The following is a 21,460-nucleotide window of genomic DNA, read 5'->3' on the forward strand; positions in this document are numbered from 1 at the left end:
CTATACAAATAATTATCCAGGATCATTAGCTTTAAACCTGTCATGTTTATATTGTATAAAAAATAGAAATACAGTCTGTGATGGAGACCAACGACAGCCAGGTAATCTGCTCAGCAGAAAGGATGACACCGAAGCATTCCTTGGGAACAGGCTGTAGTAGCACGGCACCAGCACCCCTTAGCGGCAGCCACTGGTGTTGCAGGAACATAATACTGAAAATTGCTCAGATATTAGTTTTCATGATCAATATTGCAACGCTGCTATCTAGTGGCCATTACTGGTTAAGACCACTAGTTTGCTTACATATGGTTATCTATTTTTGTACAACGCACACCATTGAAATAAAAAGGGCCTCTACAACGGGGTAAAATAAACAGTTAATTGACAGTATACTTGCAACGTTGCAAGTCCTACTGGGCACTTTTTGTTTTGTTCCACACAGTTGATTCGAGTAGCATGCATCTGCCGCCCCGGTACGGAGCCGGGCTTGTGGTGTGGCATTGGCATTGGCAGGTCCGGTTTTTACGACTTTTTTTCGAAAAAAGTCGTAAAAAGTTTTTCAGTGTACATTTTTTCTGTTAAATTTCAATAAAATAATACATTTATAATAATAACAATTATATATATAACAGCCAATAGCTATATTTATAGCTATATGTATATGCATACATTTTTTTTTTATTCGATTAATTGTTGTTACTAATTAATCAATTTTTTGAAATTTAACAAGAAAGATAAACGTCGGCTGGGGCAGCTAGGGGCCGACTGTGACGCAAAACGTCGAAAAAAACACACCACCGACCACTCCTCCCATAAGCCATTGCGCCTCCTTTTTCCTTTTTTTACAAGCCTCTGCTGCTGCAATCATGGCGGCGGTGGTACAGGAGCAGGTACCGGACCCGAAACCCGACGAGCTGGACAGCGTCCTAAATGGCGAGGTAGAGGAGAAAGAAGGCGCCGACCCGGCCGGAGAGACAACGAAAAAGAAGAAGAAAAAGAAGAAGAAGAGCAAGTCTGCAAACACGGGTAAAGGGAGTCGGCGGTCTGTTTCTCCGGCTAACATGCTAGGTAGCTAGTCGTTAGCCATGCGGAGCTGGGAGTAGTGGGGCGGGCTGATGGGAGACAGCGTGCCCCAGTGCCAGGCCAGGCCTTTAGTAACAAACAAGCCTTGACCAACCTCTGAGAGTCATCCAGACTCTAGAGCAATGGTAATGACAACTTCACAGCAGACGGGAATGAAATGCATGTGTCGGGTTTGATTAAGGAAGGTAGTAGTGGAAATCCCAACTCCTGTCCAACAGTGCGGGCCGGCTTTAGTTGGTGCTGCTGACAGCGCAGAAACTCTGCCATGCTTTGGGATTGTTCATTTAGCTGGGATCATCTGGCCCACAAAGACTTGGGCGAGCGATGGCCTTTGAGTGATGTGTAGAAGTGATCGATAAACGTACTGTAAGCGAATCGGTTTGAGGCAAATTGTGTATTCTACAAATTACTCTGAAACTATAGCTCTGGTTTTTTTATTTCATCATTATCAATTACGCATGTAACATTGGTTAATAAATGTTCTACTGTAGTCCGGTCCCTGAGAATTTATGTCGTTAAAATAACGTCACCCGTCACAGCTGTACTTGTTGCCGTGTTGTAGCGGAGTAACGGCTGAGAAACATGTGAGTAACATGTGTTCACCGTCCTCTTGTATGTTGAATGGACAGTTGCTGAGCCCGCGGTGGATGAGGTGGCTGAACTGACCAAACAACTGGATAAACAGGCCGTTGAGGACAAGGAGGAGGACGGGGAGGACGGTAACGACAACATTCACGTGATGAAATTGTGACATCTCATTTTGGAAAGGGCGTGCCGAAGCGACTAGTCCGGTTTCCCTTACAACTCTGAGGTCATGTCCACAGATGGAGACGATGGAGATGCAGGGGGCAAGAAAAAGAAGAAGAAGAAGAAGAAGAAAGGAGGTGAGCTACTACGCCGCTGTTCAGACCGAGCTTCACCATCAGCGCACAGTCGCACACTGTAGCCTTGTACCAATGTGTCCGGGAAGCCTCACTCGAATGTGGACATTAAATAAACCGCTGCCTGAAAAGGCATTCGCATAGAGTTTTGGGGAGATTGGCAAAAAAACTTTTTTGCTTACATATTTCAATAACAGTGAACGAATGGAATCTAACTATGATCATGACTGTGGACGATCATATAAAATGCATATGAATCACGTTTAAAATAAGAAAACGCTTTGGGTTCACTGGTTCTTTAAGTAAGAATTCTGGAAATCCTGTTCAGGGGCTTGCTGCTGGGAACCTGGAGCTAATTGGATATCGGATTGTCTAGATGGGCAGTATTAATCCAGTTTCTACTGACATTACCATGTTCAGGGATATAATAGGATGAACTGAGCATTTTATTTGTGTGCTTGGGGGGCTCTCTAAAGGGTGCTGGTATACTTCTATTTTGCCTCCCACAATGTATTTCCGATAGGGGACTTAAAGTCTAAACGTTAGCGTTGCGGTATTCCATAATCCATTAGGATGATCTGGAGAATACTGGTTTATGATTTTCCCCGTCCTCCTCTACAGCCAAAACACAGACTGACCCACCATCGGTGCCTATCTTTGACCTGTACCCCAGTGGAGTGTTCCCCGTGGGACAGGAGTGTGAATACCCCCTCGCTCAGGACGGGTAAGCAACAAGTGCACATGTGCACGAGGACACGTGCACCTGCAACACAGTTCATGTGTGTTGGAATTTATGTTGCCGTTTCTTATTAGATACCGCCATTTGTATTGCTACCTTATATCTACGTTGTGGAGTAAACGTTGGCGCTTTTCCACAAGGAATGCGAGCACGTGCCGAATATCCAACTACAGATTCTTACTTGGGAAAAGAAAACTTTCCCCAACTCTGACCATTTTTAAATGTTAAAGACTGAAGACTTTTATGTTTGCTTTAGCTTTCTGCTAAATCGTAAACTTATTTATCTTATTTTATAATTTAATTTTGTATGATGTTTCTATGTGAAGCACTTTAAGTCTGCTTCGTGTATTAAAAGTGCTGTCTAACCTGCGTTGCCCTCCTGACCGTTTGCTAACGGACTCCGTTCTCCGCACCCCCGCAGTCGCAGCGCCGCGTGGCGTACGACCAGCGAGGAGAAGCGTGTGATGGACAAGGCCAACGAGGAGGTGTGGAACGACTTCCGGCAGGCGGCCGAGGCCCATAGGCAGGTCCGGCAGCACGTCCGCAGCTTCATCAAGCCCGGCCTCACCATGATCGAGATCTGGTGAGCAGCCCTCTTCCTCCCTCTCTGAGCGTCGCAGCTCGCCTTCCCCGTGTGGTCGATTTCAGCCGTCGTACGTCTGACGGAGCAAACACTAATTTGTGAGCTGCCATGATATTGGGTGTCGGATTTCTAAGTAGATAATCAATGCGGTCGTTTCATTTGAGTATTTACGTTAAATGACTCGTATTAATGATGGAGCGATTGTTGACGGGGGGGTAGGAGCGATTGTTGACGGGGGGGGGGGGGGGGGGGGGGGGGGGTGGTGTATGGGGCCCCAAGCAATTGCCTGGTATGCCTAATGGGATGCAGCGCACGAACTTCGTCTGAACAAAAAAAAAAAAAAAAAAATCATGTGCACTCAGAGACTATGGCGGCCGAAATTAGACTATGGCGGGGCGCCATAGTCTCGTCAATGTGTGGGAAACACTGTATAGTATCACTAGGTACTTGCCAATGTACGAAACTGTACACTTGTTTTATAATAATCCTGTTTTTCTGATATGGAATCGGTTGAGGAGAGTGTCCACATGGGCAATAGGAATGCAGTTTCTGGTCTGACGTCTTGTTCTGACTCCTGTCTGTTTGCTGTTCCTCCATCCTCTCTCCTCTGCCTCTACCTTTCTTCGTTTTACGTCAAATGTTTGCTTGTATTGCTACTGTGTAATTCAATTGGTGCACACATTGATATAACCGTTCCTTGAGGGAGGGATCCCCCACTCTGCATTCCTCCTCAAGATGTCTCCCCTGATCTTTTCCTTGGTCTTTGCGGGGCTCGGGGGTTTCCGTAATGACATGGCCTGTAAGCACTTTGGGACTGTTTTACCGGCTATACATGTGACGTGACACGACTGTTGTTCCTCTGTCCCCCCCCTCCAGCCAGCGCCTGGAGGACTGCTCCAGGAAGCTGATCAACGAGAGCGGGCTGAACGCGGGCCTGGCCTTCCCCACCGGCTGCTCCCTGAACCACTGCGCCGCCCACTACACCCCCAACGCCGGGGACCCCACCGTGCTGCAGTACGACGACGTGTGCAAGATCGACTTCGGCACGCACATCAACGGTACGCACTGATGATCACCGTCGTCATGGGGACAGTGTAGTAGCTAGGGGGTCCGACTCCCAGTCCAGGGGGTCCGACTCCCAGTCCAGGGGGTCCGACTCCCAGTCCAGGGGGTCCGACTCCCAGTCCAGGGGGTCCGACTCCCAGTCCAGGGGGTCCGACTCCCAGTCCAGGGGGTCCGACTCCCAGTGCAGAGGTATCGATGTCCGTTCAGTTTCTGTCCTCTCGTCATTGCTGTGGTCTCGGTTTGTGTTCCTAAACGTTGACCGTGTTCCTAACGTCTGTTTTTCTGCAGGGCGCATCATTGACTGTGCCTTCACCGTCACCTTCAACCCAAAGTATGACAAGTTACTGGAGGCCGTGAAAGACGCCACCAATACAGGCATTAAGGTAACGGGCGCGCGCACACAATGTTTGACAATGCATTACTTTTAATATTCTAACAAGACTGAATATCAGCACGACTGTGGTTATCTTCGGTATTCAGCCTGCTGCCGAATGATAGCCGCGCTGATAGTCAGCATAACGACACTCCCTCTTATCTGCTGAAGATGAGTTGACCATCTGCCCGGGTACATAGAAGTAGCAGACCTGTAGTTTGTGTAAGGAACAAAACACCTCCCCTGGTCCCATGATGACGCCGCTGAAGTGTCCGTGTCCGCTTGATCACCCGGTCTGGTTTTGTTGCAGGCCGCCGGGATCGACGTTCGTCTTTGTGACATCGGAGAGTCGATCCAGGAAGTGATGGAGTCCTACGAGGTGGAGCTGGACGGGAAGACCTACCAGGGTACGAGTTTACACGACGGGGAAGAGAACGGTGTTCATAAGCATGTTTGAGAGGCATTCCAGTTCCCCTAACGCCATGACGTACAAAATAGTGTGTGTGTGTCCCGCCGCTCATGTAGGTCCTCTTAAACTAAGCTGTAAGCCTGGTTAACGGTTTCTCTTCTTTTCCCCACCTTCCAGTTAAGCCAATCAGAAACCTCAACGGCCACTCGATCGGCCAGTACAGGATACACGCCGGCAAGACCGTGCCCATCGTCAAGGGAGGAGAGGCGACGAGAATGGAGGTGCGTTACGATGCGTTGCGTTGGTCCTATCCGTCACGGCACTAGAAAAGCCCTTTCTTTGGATGCACAGTTGAAGTGTGATTGCTCATTAAGGCCCAATCCCATTTCTACCCCTTACCCCTCCCCTTGTTTTGGGGTACCCCTTCAAAACAAGGGGGAGGGGTAAGGGGTAGAAATGGGATTGGGCCTAAGACTACGCTTTATTTGATTTTACTTAAGGCATTGTCCAACTTCCCTAAGACCTTTTACTGAAACCCATTTTACTTTATCGTATTGTTCTCTTTCGCAGCAGACGGTATACCATTTAGCTAAAAAGCTCTACCTGAACTGGTGACCATCTGTATTCCCCTCAAGCCTGTCCATATTGTGCTTGTTAAAATATGAATATATGTACTTGATTGGACATGGAGTGTTTCCTTTGTAAATTGACACGAGTGGTGTTTGTCGCCCCCTGCAGGAAGGAGAGGTTTATGCCATCGAGACGTTCGGCAGCACCGGGAAGGGCATGGTCCACGACGACATGGAGTGCTCTCACTACATGAAGAACTTCGATGTGGGCCACGTCCCCATCAGGTGAGGCCCTCTCCACGTTCACTACGTCACACCTCCATGTTCTCCATGCCCGGGGCTGTGGTCCCGTCCATTGGCAGAGCACGGCATTAGCACGGGTTAGATTCCAGCATGGCTACCGCATGCTGCAAGAAATGTAGTTAAAGTTAGAGTTAAAGTCTTAAAGCGAACATCAGGGTTTCCCACAGCGCTTAATGGCTGAAGGCCTGATTCCACCTTACGGCAACGTTACGGCTGCGGCACGTCTTGGCCGCGGTAACCGCAGCAGATAGGTTCCACCCTACTCAATGATACCATTTCAACCGGGCGCGGCTGCAGAACGTCTCTGCAACGTCCAAGGAGCGGCTCGCCGCGCCGCAGCGCTATCATTCCGTAGCATTTCTATGTTTGCCGCAAGCCGTTGCTGAACCGCGTCAATTTCAACAGAGCAGATCCAGCAGGGCAGGAAGTGAAAAGGTGAAAGCCAAAGAGCATCCGGTCAATTTTCAAAATAAAACGCAATACTCAGCTCATGTAGCCTATCACAACTTCACATCAACATTAATACGTCATGACCGGTGGCACCAGGTCAGCAGTCAATCAATCAAAGGGTCTCAGAGGGTCGGCAACATGGACGACGAGAGACTCATTGTCGAAGTTCAGCAACATGAAGTCATTTATGTACCAAATCAACCTTTTTATAAGGGCAATGGCCGGAAGGACAAAGCGTGGCATTTAATTGCAGTCGTTTTGGGAGTGGACGATGAGTCCATAAGGTTTCGGATTATCGCGTGATCCCTGGCTCGCAAGGCAGCGTTGCGCTGCCGTAACGCGCCCGGTGGAAATGCAAGCAGGGCAGAGTCGCGGCCGTAACGCGTGCGGTGGAATCCCGGCGTAAGGCGGTCGCCTAGGTAACACGCCTACTGCCTTAACGTTTTGAATATTAGCGTTTTTTTAGATTGGACAAATTCTTTGACTGGCTCACAACTGTGACTCCGTTGTTATTTGCACGATGTTTTTAGCAGCCCCCCCGGTCTGACGCAAAACCCCACCACCTTAACTAACGCATGTTCTGCGGGAAAACCTGAACATGTATTTATTTATTCTGTGAAAAAAGGGGCAGATGTAGAACTCAGCCTTTGTACCATATATAAAAAGATTATATAAGCAATGAAGATATAGCAGCGCTTCATACTTCAAAGTGGTATTACTTGCGCCCCCCCTCGTGCAGGCTGCCCCGGGCGAAGCACCTTCTCAACGTGGTCAACGAACACTTTGGCACGCTGGCCTTCTGCCGGCGCTGGCTGGACCGCCTTGGCGAGAGCAAGTACCTGATGGCGCTGAAGAACCTGTGCGACCTGGGCATCATCGACCCCTACCCCCCGCTGTGTGACTCAAAGGGCTGCTACACGGCGCAGTTCGAGCACACCATTCTGCTGAGACCCACCTGCAAGGAGGTGGTGAGCCGAGGCGACGACTACTGAGTGTCTCTCGGCACCGGACCTCCACTAAACTGCACCCTACCCCTACCGTAACCCCTTCCTCTCCCCCAGCACCTTGCGTTCCACTTTACTCCCCTTCAACCAGAGAATGACCCCCCGATACAATCTTGGCATGCGCTCCGAAACCAGGAAAGAAAACACAAACGCAGGACGCCGTAATCTGCTCGGTCTTTTGTCGACAGCAGCTGCGGCCGTGATGTGTGGATGCTACTGTGAACCAACCGAAGCAGAATGCTATTATGTTTTCATAGGCGTCAATATTAAATCTAGCTTGCAGGAGGGAACTTTCTTTTGTTCTCGCTGATGGCTGAAATGGGTCCGTTTATTCAGGGTGTCGGCCACGGCTTATCCAGACATTTAAATAAAGGAAGCATTTGGCTTCCCCGACACACTGGTGTGTCCCTACAATCTCTTGCAGACCTCATTTTACACATTAAGAAAAGGTTAACTGTCAAACAGTTCAATATATTTAAGCTAATGCTACATTGATTGTAACCACAGTATTGGAACAGCTTGTGCAAGGAGGGAAAACCCCATTTAACTATTCCACCTGATTCTTTTTTTGCTTAAGCATTACATAAGTTACCCGTGCTAGCGACAGCCAAATACCTAGTTCACGTTCAGGCAGTGTTCGTACGGCCGGACCCCCGTTCAAGGTGCCATCTTTCTATACAGACAACGCTTCATCATGGCTGTATGTTTAGCCTCAACTCTGAGGGAGTGGACTATGCACAAGCTCTCCCCTCCCCACTCCAGTCACCGTTTATTTTGAAATAGCTGCCGCCACTGTATGTTGCCAGTATGTTATGCTTCATTACAAAGTTCAATGAAAACAGATTTTGTAAGATTAAAATGTTGCTCTCATTTTGTCTCCGTGTGTCGTTTGTAGACTAATAACTTGTCTTTTACCAGAACTCTCCTTAAAACCAATCATGAAATACGCGCACTTAAAAAAATGAAAAAATATTCCCATTTTTATTGAGGTAATTTTCTCTGGAAAAAAAACTTTGAGGTAACAAATTGCATAGTATAACTTCGATCGTTGTACACACGCACACATACCAACCCACATTCATGAAGGGAATCAATGACGACCAGGGTTTAAAAACATTGATATAAAATTGGATCGAGGAGCACCGTTTACCTTTTATGTAGTTGACTCACTGCCATTTAAAACATGAACACAGCAGGAACAATTAGAGGTTTACTCAAAGGTGCACCCGGTCATACCAAGACGCACATGTGGCTGGAGAACAGACATTTTCGGTTTAGTCCTTTCTTATCTGCTGGTGTGGATCAAACAATCAAGAGGGTCCATGATTCAATCACTGTATAAAACACTTTAAAAATAGTTCACTGCCTCAACGGATTGTATTAAAAATACATTCGTATTCCAAATGCTGGTCAGGGAGGGACTGCAGCCGGAACCAGGCCAGCTATTGATATGAACATTCATTATAAAAAAATAAAGACTTCAACAGATGAATGGGCACTTTTTTGTAAAACACTATTGGTTTTTTTTTGGGGGGGGAGATGAAGACGATTCACATTCTTACGATGGTAAGGGGCAGCAGAGTCGATCATATCCCCTGGACATTACTGAACCTGCTAATGCGCAACAAAAACGTAAATATAAAAAAAATCACCTTGCATTGGCTTGAGGTCAGCCAACCGCACGCTGCCCTGACAGACCTTGAAGTACTTCTGGGCGGGTTGGGGTTCGAGGGGAGGTGGGTCTGGCTGACAGGGGTCCAGACTAAGGGACAGAGAGGACGACGGCCACTCAACCGCTCCTTAGACATTTGTGCGTTTCTACAAGGAGTGGCTGAGGATGAGTCACAAGAGCGACTATTCACCAGACATCTAAACCTTGGCCTAGACTACCCAACCTTAGGCCGTCGACGCAGAAGTGGCTCGGGTCAGTAGCTGCGTTTCCATCTAAAAAGTGATGCGAATCTTTAGAAAGTTCGCAAAAAAGTAATTCGAATTAGGTGCGTTTCCATCAAGTGGTTGGAGCGGAATAGGGTGACGTTGATGCGCGGAAATCGGAAAGACGGTCCTGCGTTCAAAGTTCGCTACGTCACAGCTGATTCGCAAAATGTGTTTCCATCTCCCATTTTGCGAATTTACTCTGATTCGCATTTCTCAAAAACCACCTCAAGCGAGCGGATAAACTTTTTTGCGAATTAGAGGATTTTGATGCGAATTTGTGTTTCCATCACCGTTTACTGATTCGATACTTCCAAGTTCGCATTAAATTAGGGGGATGGAAACGCACCTAGTGTGTCACCGGAAGACAATAGGCCACCCCCCCCCCTCCCCTATTCCAACTCCGAAAACCAATCCAGATAACGGAGTCGGCACGTGATAAAGGGGTGAATAACAGCTCGGTCTACATCCAGTTTTGCGTCGACTTAAGCTAAAGTGACTATTAAAAAAAAAAAAAAACATTTCAATTTCACTTTCCTTCCCAAAGAGTATGTACAACCAAGAAGCCAACGCATGCAAAACAAATGCATGATCAATAACAATAAAAACCAGGCGGCCCCGATTACAGCCGTGCACGTCTCCAGACGGACACTGTCACAGCACCGCGCGGCTGATAATCTTTATCATAATACAGCTGTACACTATCGACACCGGGCGCCTTTCAGCGCCAAACAGAATTTAGGAAATATAAAACACTGTTCCGTCACAAAGCAGAACCGGGGGGGTCCTCGAGTCTCTTAATTTCTTTTATGTAAAATATTTTTCGATAGAATCCGCTCCAGAATAAAAAAAAAAGAAGAAAATGCCGCAGGAGGGAGGGCCCAGCGTCAACCAGCAGGGGGCGGTAGGCCTTCAGCAGGTGGATGGGTGGGGGCGGTAGGCCTTCAGCAGGTGGATGGGTGGAGGCGGTAGGCCTCAGCAGGTGGTTGGGTCGAGGTGGTAGGCCTGGTGGTTGGGTCGAGGTGGTAGGCCTGGTGGATGGGTGGAGGCGGTAGGCCTGGTGGGTGGGTGGAGGCGGTAGGCCTGGTGGGTGGGTGGAGGCGGTAGGCCTCAGCGGGTGGGTGGGTGGAGGCGGTAGACCTCAGCAGGTGGGTGGGTGGAGGCGGTAGGCCTGGTGGGTGGGTGGAGGCGGTAGGCCTCAGCGGGTGGGTGGGTGGAGGCGGTAGGCCTTCAGCAGGTGGATGGGTGGAGGCGGTAGGCCTGGTGGGTGGGTGGAGGCGGTAGGTCTGGTGGATGGGTGGAGGCGGTAGGCCTGGTGGGTGGGTGGAGGCGGTAGGCCTCAGCGGGTGGGTGGGTGGAGGCGGTAGGCCTGGTGGGTGGGTGGAGGCGGTAGGCCTGGTGGATGGGTGGAGGCGGTAGGCCTGGTGGGTGGGTGGAGGCGGTAGGCCTCAGCAGGTGGGAGGGTGGAGGCGGTAGGCCTTCAGCAGGTGGATGGGTGGAGGCGGTAGGCCTCAGCAGGTGGGTGGGTGGAGGCGGTAGGCCTTCAGCAGGTGGGTGGGTGGAGGCGGTAGGCCTTCAGCAGGTGGAGGCGGTAGGCCTGGTGGGTGGGTGGAGGCGGTAGGCCTCAGCAGGTGGGTGGGTGGAGGCGGTAGGCCTTCAGCAGGTGGATGGGTGGAGGCGGTAGGCCTGGTGGGTGGGTGGAGGCGGTAGGTCTGGTGGTTGGGTGGAGGCGGTAGGCCTTCAGCGGGTGGTTGGGTGGAGGCGGTAGGCCTGGTGGAGGCGGTAGGCCTTCAGCGGGTGGTTGGGTGGAGGCGTTAGGCCTGGTGGAGTTCTTCAGCGGGGTGCTGTCGCCCGGCGGGCTGACGGCCGGACCCTACAGCGGCCGGTCTTTGTCCTGAGAGGCGCGCTGGGTGTAGAAGAGGATGTAGGCCTGGGCACGGCACACCTCCTCCACGCTGCACACGTTCATCTTGGAGTCGTTACAGTGGACCCAGAACCCTGAGGGGGCATGGAGGACAACGTTAGGCCGACACACACCGGCGCCACACGGAGGACAACGTTAGGCCGACACACACCGGCGCCACACGGAGGACAAGGTTAGTCCAACACACACCGGCGCCACACGGAGGACAACGTTAGTCCAACACACACCGGCGCCACACGGAGGACAACGTTAGGCCGACACACACCGGCGCCACACGGCAGAAAGGACGCCCCCATTATTTTCGACGTACTGGCCCACGCCGGCGGCGGCTAGACGCGCGTTACCCCGCTAGGCTTCACTTGTTGAAGTTAACATAAAGAAAGGTTTTCAAACAAAGTTGAAATGGGCCAACAATGCTGGAGGGCTGGCCAGAAGGGCCAGCCCTACTGGCCAGAAGGGCCGGCAAAACTGGTCACAAATGACGTTGGAATATTCCTTCTGAGAACCACAGGTTCGAACCATATTCGAATATCTACTTCTACTCGTTGTCCACAAGGGGGCGCTATCGTCACTGACCACTTTTCCAAAAACCTGGGCGAAGCAGCCGACTCACCGCCCTCCTTGTTGTAGCAGTAGGCCGTGTAGTGGCCGGAGCCGAAGCCCTTCCCATGATGCATCACCACGGCGGAGAGCTCGTAGAGGAAGTGTTTTGAGGGTGCGGCGGCGCCCCCGGGGGGGGGGCCGGGGCAGGGCAGGCCGCCGGGGGAGGGGTCCCGGTAGCAGTAGGGCTCCATGTTCAGCAGCTGGTCGAAGCGCACGTGCACGCCGATCTTCTCCCGGTGGTTCCGCCCCGACCACCTGAAGGACCAATCACAAGCAGCCGCGATTTTTTTTATATTTTCATTAATCCACGCAGTCTCCCAAAGAAGCTCTCGTACTTAAAGTGAATAATATTTTAATATCCTACAGCGAACCATTGAGAGATACTGAGAGTAATGCTGGGGGCCGTGCAGGGGTACCTGAAGCGTTTGAGGTGCAGCCGGAGAACTTGAGGCAGCTTGTGGACCATCAGCTGCTTCTGAGCCTCCGTCAGGATGACGGGTTTGGAGGAGAGGCGACGGCGCTTTGCTGAAACACGCCCAGAACAGACTTATTCAGCGAGCGACTTATTGAGGTGTCGCATCGCTGTGGCGACGCTAAACAGACTGAAATAGTCGCATATTGTCAACAGAAAAGAACATTTAAATGAAACCCATTAGCTAGAAGGGAGTCGACTAATACACCGTGGTACAGCAGAGAGTCGACTAATACACCGTGGTACAGCAGAGGGTCGACTAACACGCAGTGGTACAGCAGAGAGTCGACTAACACGCAGTGGTACAGCAGAGAACCCACTGAATCAGCTCGCCTAGATTTGGCTCCCAGAAACTGTCATTTAATTCTGACAGCTACGAGCGCTACGTCATTAGCATGCAGCTACGAGCGCTACGTGGTTAGCATGCGCGCCAGGTCCACCACTCACTGTTGCACTGGTCGCAGGCGTAGATGTTCCCCTCCAGCGCTTCCGTCTCCGTGAACTTGGCCAGCATCTCGGTCAGCCGGCATGACACCTGCGCAGCCGACTCCCTGCTGTTGCTGTGGTAACGCTCGGGGAACTCCAGCGACAGGTCCCAGAAGGGCTCCACAGTGTTGGACTGGTAGTCACAGGCCAGGCAGGTCACCTGTCGAGGGGGGGACCAGTAAGGCGGCGAGACACAAAATGAGAGAGAGACACAGAAACAGAGGCAGGAGAGGCCGGAGGCAGAGAGAGCAAGAAACAGACAGAGAGAAAGAAGCAGAAAGGCAGAGAGAAAAAGTAAGAAAGAGAGAGGCGGAGACAGAGAGACAGTGATAGAGACCGAGAAAGAGCCAGGACCAGAAAGTGAAAGAAAGATAGACAGAGACACAGCCAGAGAGAAAACATTAAGACCAGACACTGGAAACCGTGAGTGACGCATAGTTACCAAGACGTGTGGTTTTACTCGCGTAAAACCACACTTCTTTCAGTTAGTCATTAATTTACTGAATACTTGAAAGAGGAAGCAGCAGTGGGTCACTTACAAACTGCAGTCCAGGAAGACTTTGACCTCTAGACTCTAGGTAAACATGCACACCTGGCCTGATATTCTGCAAGATCAGGTGTGCAGACCCACCTGTGTGTCTAGTCAGCACACAGGTGTGTGTGCTGACTAGGCAGTGATCTTTTGTCCTTGTGGAAACAAGGACAAGCTTCTTTAAGGGGGGAACTTCAATGTCCATTCATTGCCGTCGAGGTGCAGCACAGAGTTTTGAAGATCAGGGTATCTGCAGGTTTCAGCAAGTCAAATTTAAGACTTTTTAAGACCTTTTTAATACCACCTTGAATGAAATTTAAGACCTTAAACCCGCGATGGTGGGGGGGATCCCGCTGTATTACAACCCAAGCATAGCATGTGCGTCACTCAATGAGACTCATTCAAGTTTACTTTCTGTCTGTTTATTGAACATAAAGTGATACTCCAGGGCTCCAGACTAACTTTGGGCCCCCGGGCAGCTGCACCGGTTGCACCGTCGATATTTACGCCACTGATTAATAATATTTTCACCATTAAATAAATGCCTTCAGTAAGACCTGGGGGGTATACCACGAACCTCGTTGAACATACCCAGGCTTTCTTGGGAAAACCTGGCTCGACAGAGCCGCAACTCGCAATCACAGTTAAATGGTACCACGACGCTCACTTTAGATTCAATTAGTTGAACCAGGTTTTCCGCTTTAGGTTCAATGCGCGCTCACATAAAAGGGGCGTTTCTCGCGTCATTTGACTCACCCTTATGCAAAATAAATCGCGCAAGAGCGGTGTATTTCATCCAAGGCGAGCAATGTATTATTATGAACTCCTACGAGGAATTCAAAGTTCAAATCACAGCCAAGGGGAACACGGTTGCCCATAATATGGCTAGGGTGGCGTGCGGGCAAAAATAGCCGACCGTGTTAATTCGTAAGTGAAAAGATTCTGCATATTGTCTAAAAAATATTATGTATCATCATCCCTTTTACCCCCATATATGTGGGGCCCCATGAATTGCGAGCCCAAGTACCGGGAATGCACTCGATCTCCGACCCAATATCGGACGTGCACGTCAAGTTGCTTGCTTTTAGTGGCGTGGTTCAACGTCTCAAATATCAAAACAAAAGCCTTGTAGACGCTGCAGATTCGCTCGTTTCGGATGAAAGGCGCTGGTCCGAAGCGAGTTATATACGCCGTTTTGTCCCTTCCAGCAGTAAAGGTGCTCGCGATTTGAGAGTCAGGGAACATCAAACCGAAGAGATCTACTATCCCCTCATTCGAGTTGTAGGACTGGTGCTTGACCACTGTGTTTAGAATCCACAACACCTCCGCTTTCAGTGTTGGTGTCGCACCAAATGCTACCCTCAGGTCAGTGCTAGCAGCGCGGACCGTCTGCGGCGGTGGCGCCGGGGCAGAGATGCAAAACGTAGAAATGGCTGGGGTCTGTGTGTGGCTCCTGGCAGAGGTTTTATGTTTTTGGCTCTGCATATGGCTGACGACAGCCTTAATCCCCATGGTGCCGAGCTTGAATGTAGGCTACTTTTGCACGGAATGCATCTGGCCTGTTCTGGGTTGGCAACGGACGCTAGCCAACCTCGGAAACGGACGTCTTCCAGCCAACTGACGTTGAACTTGCATTCACCCATTGTTGCAGACTAGCTAGCAAGCGCGCAGACATCCGTTTATATATGCAGCTAGCAAGAAAGTAGCCCCTCGTACATCTCCTTCCCGAAAAGTCCCGCAAGAAAAATAAAAAATTAAATAACCCTGCCCCGACAAATTTAAGACCTCCGAGTTATACATTTAAGACCAGCATATGACGAATTTAAGACTTTTTAAGGCCTTAAATTTAGAAAAATGAATTTAAGACTTTTTAAGACTTTTAAGACCTCCGCGGACACCCTGAAGATATAGTTGTATCCCATACAGAGGAGGCTGTTTTAAATACGACTCACACATTCTAGTAATAACGACACACGGAATGGGATCCCGCTTCCTAATAAACAAAAACATGGTTTGGAATCATCTGCCAAGTAGGAGACTTTTAGGGATTCAATCATGTTTTCTGGGAGAAAAGTGAAGTTGCCGTGCTAGTACTTCTTGGCCAAATAATTTATTTTTAACTAAGCCAACATTTGTGGTTATTCTTAGAAATGTTTAGAAAAAAGCTGCCGAGACGGTTATATTTTATTTGCAGATTCAAAGTGGTTGATGTGGTAAGGAATTTCTCTCGCCAGTTCACTCATACCGGTGAGAGACCTCACCGTAACCTCTTAAAATCTGTCTATAAAATATAGATGAACGCAGAGGATTCAAACAAAAGTCAGGAGCTAGACGTACAGGGACCTTAGCATGTGCCACGCATGGTTAAACTTTAAGCCACTGCCAACATTAACTAATCATTGACCATATGAACAAGGTTGGTCACCTGTCAGAGGAAGAGACTCAATGCCAGTCAATGCCATCCTTCAGCAACTTAAAAGAGGAAATGACCCTATATATATTAAAAAAAAATAAAAGAAAAAAAGAGAGCGAGAGCGAGAGATGACTACGGTTGTACTTCAGCAGAGCAAAATGTGAGTAGTGATAACCAGGGAGGGAGACAAGACACTTCACGTCCGTACATTAACAGTGAAACAACCTTATGTATGCCAGGCATACAGAAGGTTGTTTCACTGTTAATGTACGGACGTGAAGTGTCTTCTCTCCCTCCCTGGTTAGCAAAGCCCGGGACGGTCAAAGGTTAAAGAACAATAATGTTCTTTAACCAATTGAACGAACAAGTCAAACAATAATGTTCCTTAACCACAAAGACGTCTGTTTGACTCGCGACGGGTGTTGCAGCACACCGAGGCGGTTACCACGGTTACCACGGTCGACCAGACACGCGTCACCCTGCGTCTCACGACAAGGGGGGCCCCGGGGGTCCGCTCACCTGGCTGAGCAGCTGCCCGTGGAAGATGCTGTTGACCACGTTCAGGACCTGCCTGATGAGGCGCTTCTGCGTGTGCGGCACGCCGCCGGGGGGGGGCACGGGCCCGGGCCCACCCCCCCCGCCGCCGCCGGTGGTCTCCAGCTCCCGCTGCACCTTGTCGAGCAGCTCGCACAGAAACTCCTGGGCGTCCTGCTGGGCGTAGCCGCGGAAGGCGGGGATCAGCTGCCACACCGAGTGCAGCATGGCGAACGGCGACACCAGCGCCCACTTGCCCGACCACATGACCTGGAACAGCGTGTGCAGCTCGTGGCACAGCGAGATGTGCTTGGAGCTGGGCTCCATGGGCTGCACCAGCTCCATGCTGCGGGCCCGTGACGACCCCCCGCTGAGCCCGGCGCCGCAGCCGCCGCCGCCGCCACCGCCGCCGCCCCCGCTGGCCTGGAGGCCCCTCCGGTGGGCCGGCGGCGGCGGGGGCAGCGGGGGGGCGGGCCCCGCCAGCCGGCCGTGGACGGCGGAGGCCAGCAGCTCCAGGGCCTGGGTGAGGTCCAGCTGCAGGAAGCACTCCCTGAAGACGTGGAGGTGGCTGAGCACCTGCAGGATGGAGTTCATGTAGCATGTGTTGCCCAGGTTACGCAGCCCGGTCACGCCCGGCGTCACCGCCGGCCGCCGCTTGAAGGGCGCGCCGCCCTGCTTGGCCGACGGTTTGGGGGGCTGTTTGGCGGGCTGTTTGGGGGGCTGTTTGGGGGGCTGTTTGGCGGGCGGTTTGGCGGGCGTCTTGCGGGGGGCCGGGGGGGGCACCCGGGGCTTTGGCTTGGGTTTGGAGGAAGGGGCGCTGGGGGTCTTGGCGGCGGGTACGACCCTTTTGGTCCGGACTGTTTGTTTCTGGGGGGCGGCAGCGGCGGCGGGGGGGCTTCGGGTCCGCGTCCCGTTGGCGGCGGGAACGCCGGCGCTCCCGCCGCCTCGGCGAGCCTCGCAGAGCGAGGCCAGGCCGGCGGCGTCGGCCGCCCTCTGGCTCTGGCGCCGCAGCCGCCGGCTCTTCCTGGGCGGGGCGCTCTCCAGCTCCGCCTGCAGCCGCCGCTTCACGGAGCGCCGCCGCTCCAGCTTCTCCCGCCTCTTCTCCTCCTCCTCCCGCCTCGTCTCCTCTTCCTCCCGCCTCGTCTCCTCGTCCTCCCGCCTCGTCTCCTCCTCCTCCCGCCGCCGGCCGCCCTCCGTCAGGGCGAACCACGCGCCGAACACGCGGCCCATGAGCGTGCGGCGCCGGTGCCAGAGGGCGGTGAACATGCGGTCCTCGTCCCGGAGCTGCAGCTCCCGGGCGCCGCAGGGCAGCGGCGGCGCGGCGCCGGCGGCGGAGCGCAGGGTGCGCCCGCTGCGCGTGGTCACCTCGTAGCGCTGGCTCTGGATGGCGCCGAGGGTGCTGCGCAGGAGCTTGAGGTCGCCCGTGGCGTTGTCGTTCAGCACGTAGTCGTCGCACAGGTAGCAGAAGACGTACAGCTCGTTCACCTCGATGGCCAGCGGGTGGCGCTGCAGCTGGAAGTGCCGCAGCGCGTGCTCCTCGATGTAGCGGCCGCACGCCACGTGGGCGCAGCCCAGGCAGGCCCACACCGACTCGGTGGTGTTGCAGTCCAGGCAGTGCCACTTCTGGGGGTTGAGGATGGAGTGATCTGGGGCCAGGCGGAGCCGACCCACGTGCTTGCACCTGTCCATCGCACCGGTCTGCCCTCCCGCCCGCCTCGCTGGGTCCCTGGACACGCAGCCCGGTCCCCAAGGGGGGGGGGGGGGGGAGGGGTTATCCGTGTGGGTCCTCTGAACGGTTTCAGTCCACCAGAGTCAACATGGTGAACTGCCAAACGTGTACCCCAAAGGCATGGCTTTATCTAGGGGACAAAGGGGAAAGGGAATCATTGCTGGAATGCATGCAATGGTAATTAATTTAGTTTCCTCGGCGCAACAGCAAACAACAAAACCGCAGCGTATAGGTTTAGGATAAATGTAAAAGTTCCAACACTCATTTCAAACCGTTCCCAATAGCCTTTCAGACGTTCCTATGGAGGAGATCAAAGAGTAGCGCTGCGTATACATTTGGGAGCTGAATCAGTCTTCAGAGCAGGGTTTCAGATTGAGTGTCTGTCTTCCATAGAAGCATAACAAACCACTGGGGGGTGGGGGGGGGGCTTGGTGCACCAAACTGGAGAGACTGGGGATCCTCAAGTAGTTCTGAGCCCCATCAGCCCCCCATTGGGATAGTTTGGGGCGGGAGGGGAAGAGGACTTAAAACCTGGCCAACAAAAGCTGGAGGCGAGAGAGACCTTTTGTCAGGGTACAGGACTGCCTTCTCAAAAGAAAATGATCGACAGACCCGGATGAAAAGAAATCGGACACTTGGGCAAACTGTTGTTATGGTAACGCAAAAGGGAAACTGACCAAAAAAAACGTACTTGTTCAAATGAAAATAACATTTCTTACATCTTTCTGGTACTAACATGTTGTCTCTGAGCTCTTCCAAGCAGACATGTCACACTATGAAAAAAACATATGTCACTAAAACACTGAAAGTGCTCGGACTTTGGCGTTGGTTTGTTTGCTCGTTATACTGGGCTTTCCCCTGCGTTTGAAAAATAACAATTCTCATTGTTATGATCGGATCAAAGATGGGCAGTAATATATGCATGATTTAATGTATTAACATCAATTTAGATCATTTGGCAGTGACAAAAAATCGCTAATTTAGGAAAACATTTGTGGCTAGTCGAGACGAGTACATTTCAAGTGTGAGCAAGGATTGGTCGCTCAGTGAGAACGGATATTTAACATCGGGGTAGACAAGTTCACACAGATACTCGTAGTAAGGGTTAAGTATAGTAAGTTAAGTTAAGTATTAATGACAGGGCAGGTGGCGTTTATGTGGTTTCCCTTACTGCACTAAAGCGTAATTGAGCGCGCTTTGCCCTTGTGTGTGAACTGAGTTCACCATTCACTATCCACTTTAACTGGCTCACTACGTGTTCAAATTTAGTCCATAGCAATGCAATAACCCACTGGCCCTTATTACCAATATAACACTTAATTGCAGTCACACCATTGAAATGGTTCCGAATATAAAATGGTACAATCAAACGAAAGTTTAGGCTGAAAAATAACGACGGGTGATAAACGAGCAAAGGTTGAAGAATACAGAGACGCACATCAACGCTATTCACGTTACACTGTTGTTCGTATACTTCCTCAGTAATCAGCCCAGATAAAATGAAAGCATGTACGTAGACTCGTTAGGTACAATAGTGTCTTTTTCCAGATCGGTGATTTAAGAGATTAGCCAGATTGTAGCTGTCCTCTGCGCTAGTAGTTAGCCTAGCCTGCTAAAGCTAGCTATCAGTAATAATCCTGAGAAGTTCGCTGGTAAATTGTCCGTTTTGCGTAACATTGTCACGAATATATCATCGTGTACACAAACAACTCATATCGCTGTCAGCACATCACACCGTTGTCCTAATTAACAGCAAAACAAAGGGATAGCAGCATTACCTATCTCTCCTTCACAGGACCTACTACGGCTGGTACTACTGGGGGCGCCATCTTGTCAGTCCTCGTCGCGTGGTGTCGGCTCGAGCGCGTCCTTCACCAGTGACGTCATTGTTGTTATTGTTGTGAATGGTGATGATGATGACGATGGTGGTGATGATGATGATGATGATGATAATAATAATAATAATAATAATAATAATAATACATTTAATTTAGAGGCGCCTTTCAAGGCACCCAAGGTCACCTTACAGAGCATAAAGTCATCATAAATCGTTTAAAAACAAGACATTGTGGAAAAATAAATAAATAAATAAAACAAAAACAAGACACAAACAAACAAACAATCAAGACAGTGATCAGTTAGACGTTGTGTGCGAGTTTGAACAGAGGCCTGTTTCAGGTAGCTGGTTTTGAGGCAACCCCGAGTTTGTTCGCTCTGAGTTAGTGGAAACTCTGGATTTTCCGTTTCAAGAAGCAGGTTCAGCGCAACCGAGAGTTAGTTGCTGCGGCAACATACGCCGTGGACCTAACCTGCTCGGGAGGTGGTTAGACCTACTCTGAGTTTGTTTTCTAAGGCTGAAGGCAGCTCTCCGACAGAAGGAAGTGTTAGAAATGGCATGTCCTTTTCTACGAGAGCCTGTGTACGTAGAGGCTTCGATCCTCAGAAGGAATCTCCGTGAGGAACGATTATTAAGAACCCGGTTGGATATACTTTATTTTCCTGATAATTTTCTTCACGAGCGCTATCTTTTTTAAGCGCAATCCATCATTTATTTAGACCACCTTCTCAGCCCCCATGTTAACTGTCAAACGCACCGGGGGCATGCTTGAAGTTTAAGTTTAAGTTTTTTGACGCAATTAACGCATGAGTAGAATGATCTGCCCCGTGCATCCCACCCGCTCTGTAGGCTACTACAGTCACTTTAACGTTGTGGCTTTCCGATGATCAGAGTAGCTGACTAACCACGGACCTATAACTGCTGCAAGTCAAGAAACTCATTTTAAGAATGCAAGGCAGAAAAGTCCCTGGTACTGCTTTTAACCAGATCCTGTTCTTCTCTACACGCACATGCTCAGCATAATCGTATGCAATGTTCACTGAAGTAAAACCCTTTGAGTAAACTGTTCAACAAAATAACTCGTCCCACCACAGCCCGTGTTCTAATATAGACAATCTACTTTTTATGAGGATTTCTTTATTTCCTGAAAGCACAAAGTCATTCATATTGGGTATGTTTTTAGAGCAGGGAACAGTATCCCAGTTTCCACCTCACCCACCTTTAACTTATGTTCCAAAATTTGGATCTCCAAAGCATCCTTTTGCATCTTTTGAATTGTTACAATTGCATGAAGGTTGGTGAGGGCATCTGGTTCAAGTAGCCTAGGGCGATGACGCCATCAGTAACTGGAAGAAGATGATTAGACAGTGAAATGATTACTTGAGCCAGAATATTGCCCCATCTAATTTGTAACGTGCTGTGTTGCGTGTACATATTTAATTATTTTGAATAACCAACCTCTTATAAAGGCATTTCTATCCTGGAGGGTGGGGGGGGGGGGGTCAGAGGAGCTCCCCCCAGGGATGCCCTCAGCCA

The 21,460-nt window shown here is 50.5% G+C and overlaps 2 protein-coding genes across 2 annotated transcripts; one reads left to right on the forward strand and one right to left on the reverse strand.

Annotated features, from left to right (window-relative positions):
- Positions 1–821: 821 nt before the first annotated feature.
- LOC115531961 (methionine aminopeptidase 2) lies at positions 822–8,329 on the forward strand. Its single transcript, XM_030341339.1, has 11 exons — positions 822–1,026; positions 1,713–1,802; positions 1,908–1,967; positions 2,586–2,688; positions 3,125–3,286; positions 4,163–4,344; positions 4,640–4,734; positions 5,035–5,131; positions 5,311–5,414; positions 5,872–5,987; positions 7,195–8,329. Exons 1-11 carry the CDS (start codon positions 867–869, stop codon positions 7,445–7,447), a joined length of 1,422 nt encoding a protein of 473 aa, XP_030197199.1. The 5' UTR covers positions 822–866; the 3' UTR covers positions 7,448–8,329.
- Positions 8,330–11,033: 2,704 nt separating this feature from the next.
- usp44 (ubiquitin specific peptidase 44) lies at positions 11,034–19,981 on the reverse strand. Its single transcript, XM_030341324.1, has 6 exons — positions 19,866–19,981; positions 16,344–18,217; positions 12,841–13,039; positions 12,338–12,446; positions 11,932–12,176; positions 11,034–11,392 (listed from the first exon to the last, which is right to left on the reverse strand). The coding sequence occupies exons 2-6, from the start codon at positions 18,045–18,047 to the stop codon at positions 11,268–11,270; spliced, it is 2,382 nt and encodes a 793-aa protein (XP_030197184.1). The 5' UTR covers positions 18,048–18,217; positions 19,866–19,981; the 3' UTR covers positions 11,034–11,267.
- Between the last annotated feature and the right edge of the window lie 1,479 nt (positions 19,982–21,460).

Source organism: Gadus morhua, chromosome 19 (assembly GCF_902167405.1).
Source record: "Gadus morhua chromosome 19, gadMor3.0, whole genome shotgun sequence".
Classification (NCBI taxonomy): Eukaryota; Metazoa; Chordata; class Actinopteri; order Gadiformes; family Gadidae; genus Gadus; species Gadus morhua.

Bases quoted from the DNA above. Each gene is read 5' to 3' on its own strand.
- LOC115531961 (XM_030341339.1), top strand. From the start codon at position 867: ATGGCGGCGGTGGTACAGGAGCAGGTACCGGACCCGAAACCCGACGAG. The intron at 2,689-3,124 runs GTAAGCAACAAG...GCACCCCCGCAG, and splicing joins TACCCCCTCGCTCAGGACGG to TCGCAGCGCCGCGTGGCGTA. The intron at 5,988-7,194 runs GTGAGGCCCTCT...CCCCTCGTGCAG, and splicing joins GTGGGCCACGTCCCCATCAG to GCTGCCCCGGGCGAAGCACC.
- usp44 (XM_030341324.1), bottom strand. From the start codon at position 18,047: ATGGACAGGTGCAAGCACGTGGGTCGGCTCCGCCTGGCCCCAGATCAC. The intron at 13,040-16,343 runs GTGAGCGGACCC...CCCCCTCGACAG, and splicing joins ACGGGCAGCTGCTCAGCCAG to GTGACCTGCCTGGCCTGTGA. The intron at 12,447-12,840 runs GTGAGTGGTGGA...GGCGTGTTTCAG, and splicing joins CGCCTGCGACCAGTGCAACA to CAAAGCGCCGTCGCCTCTCC.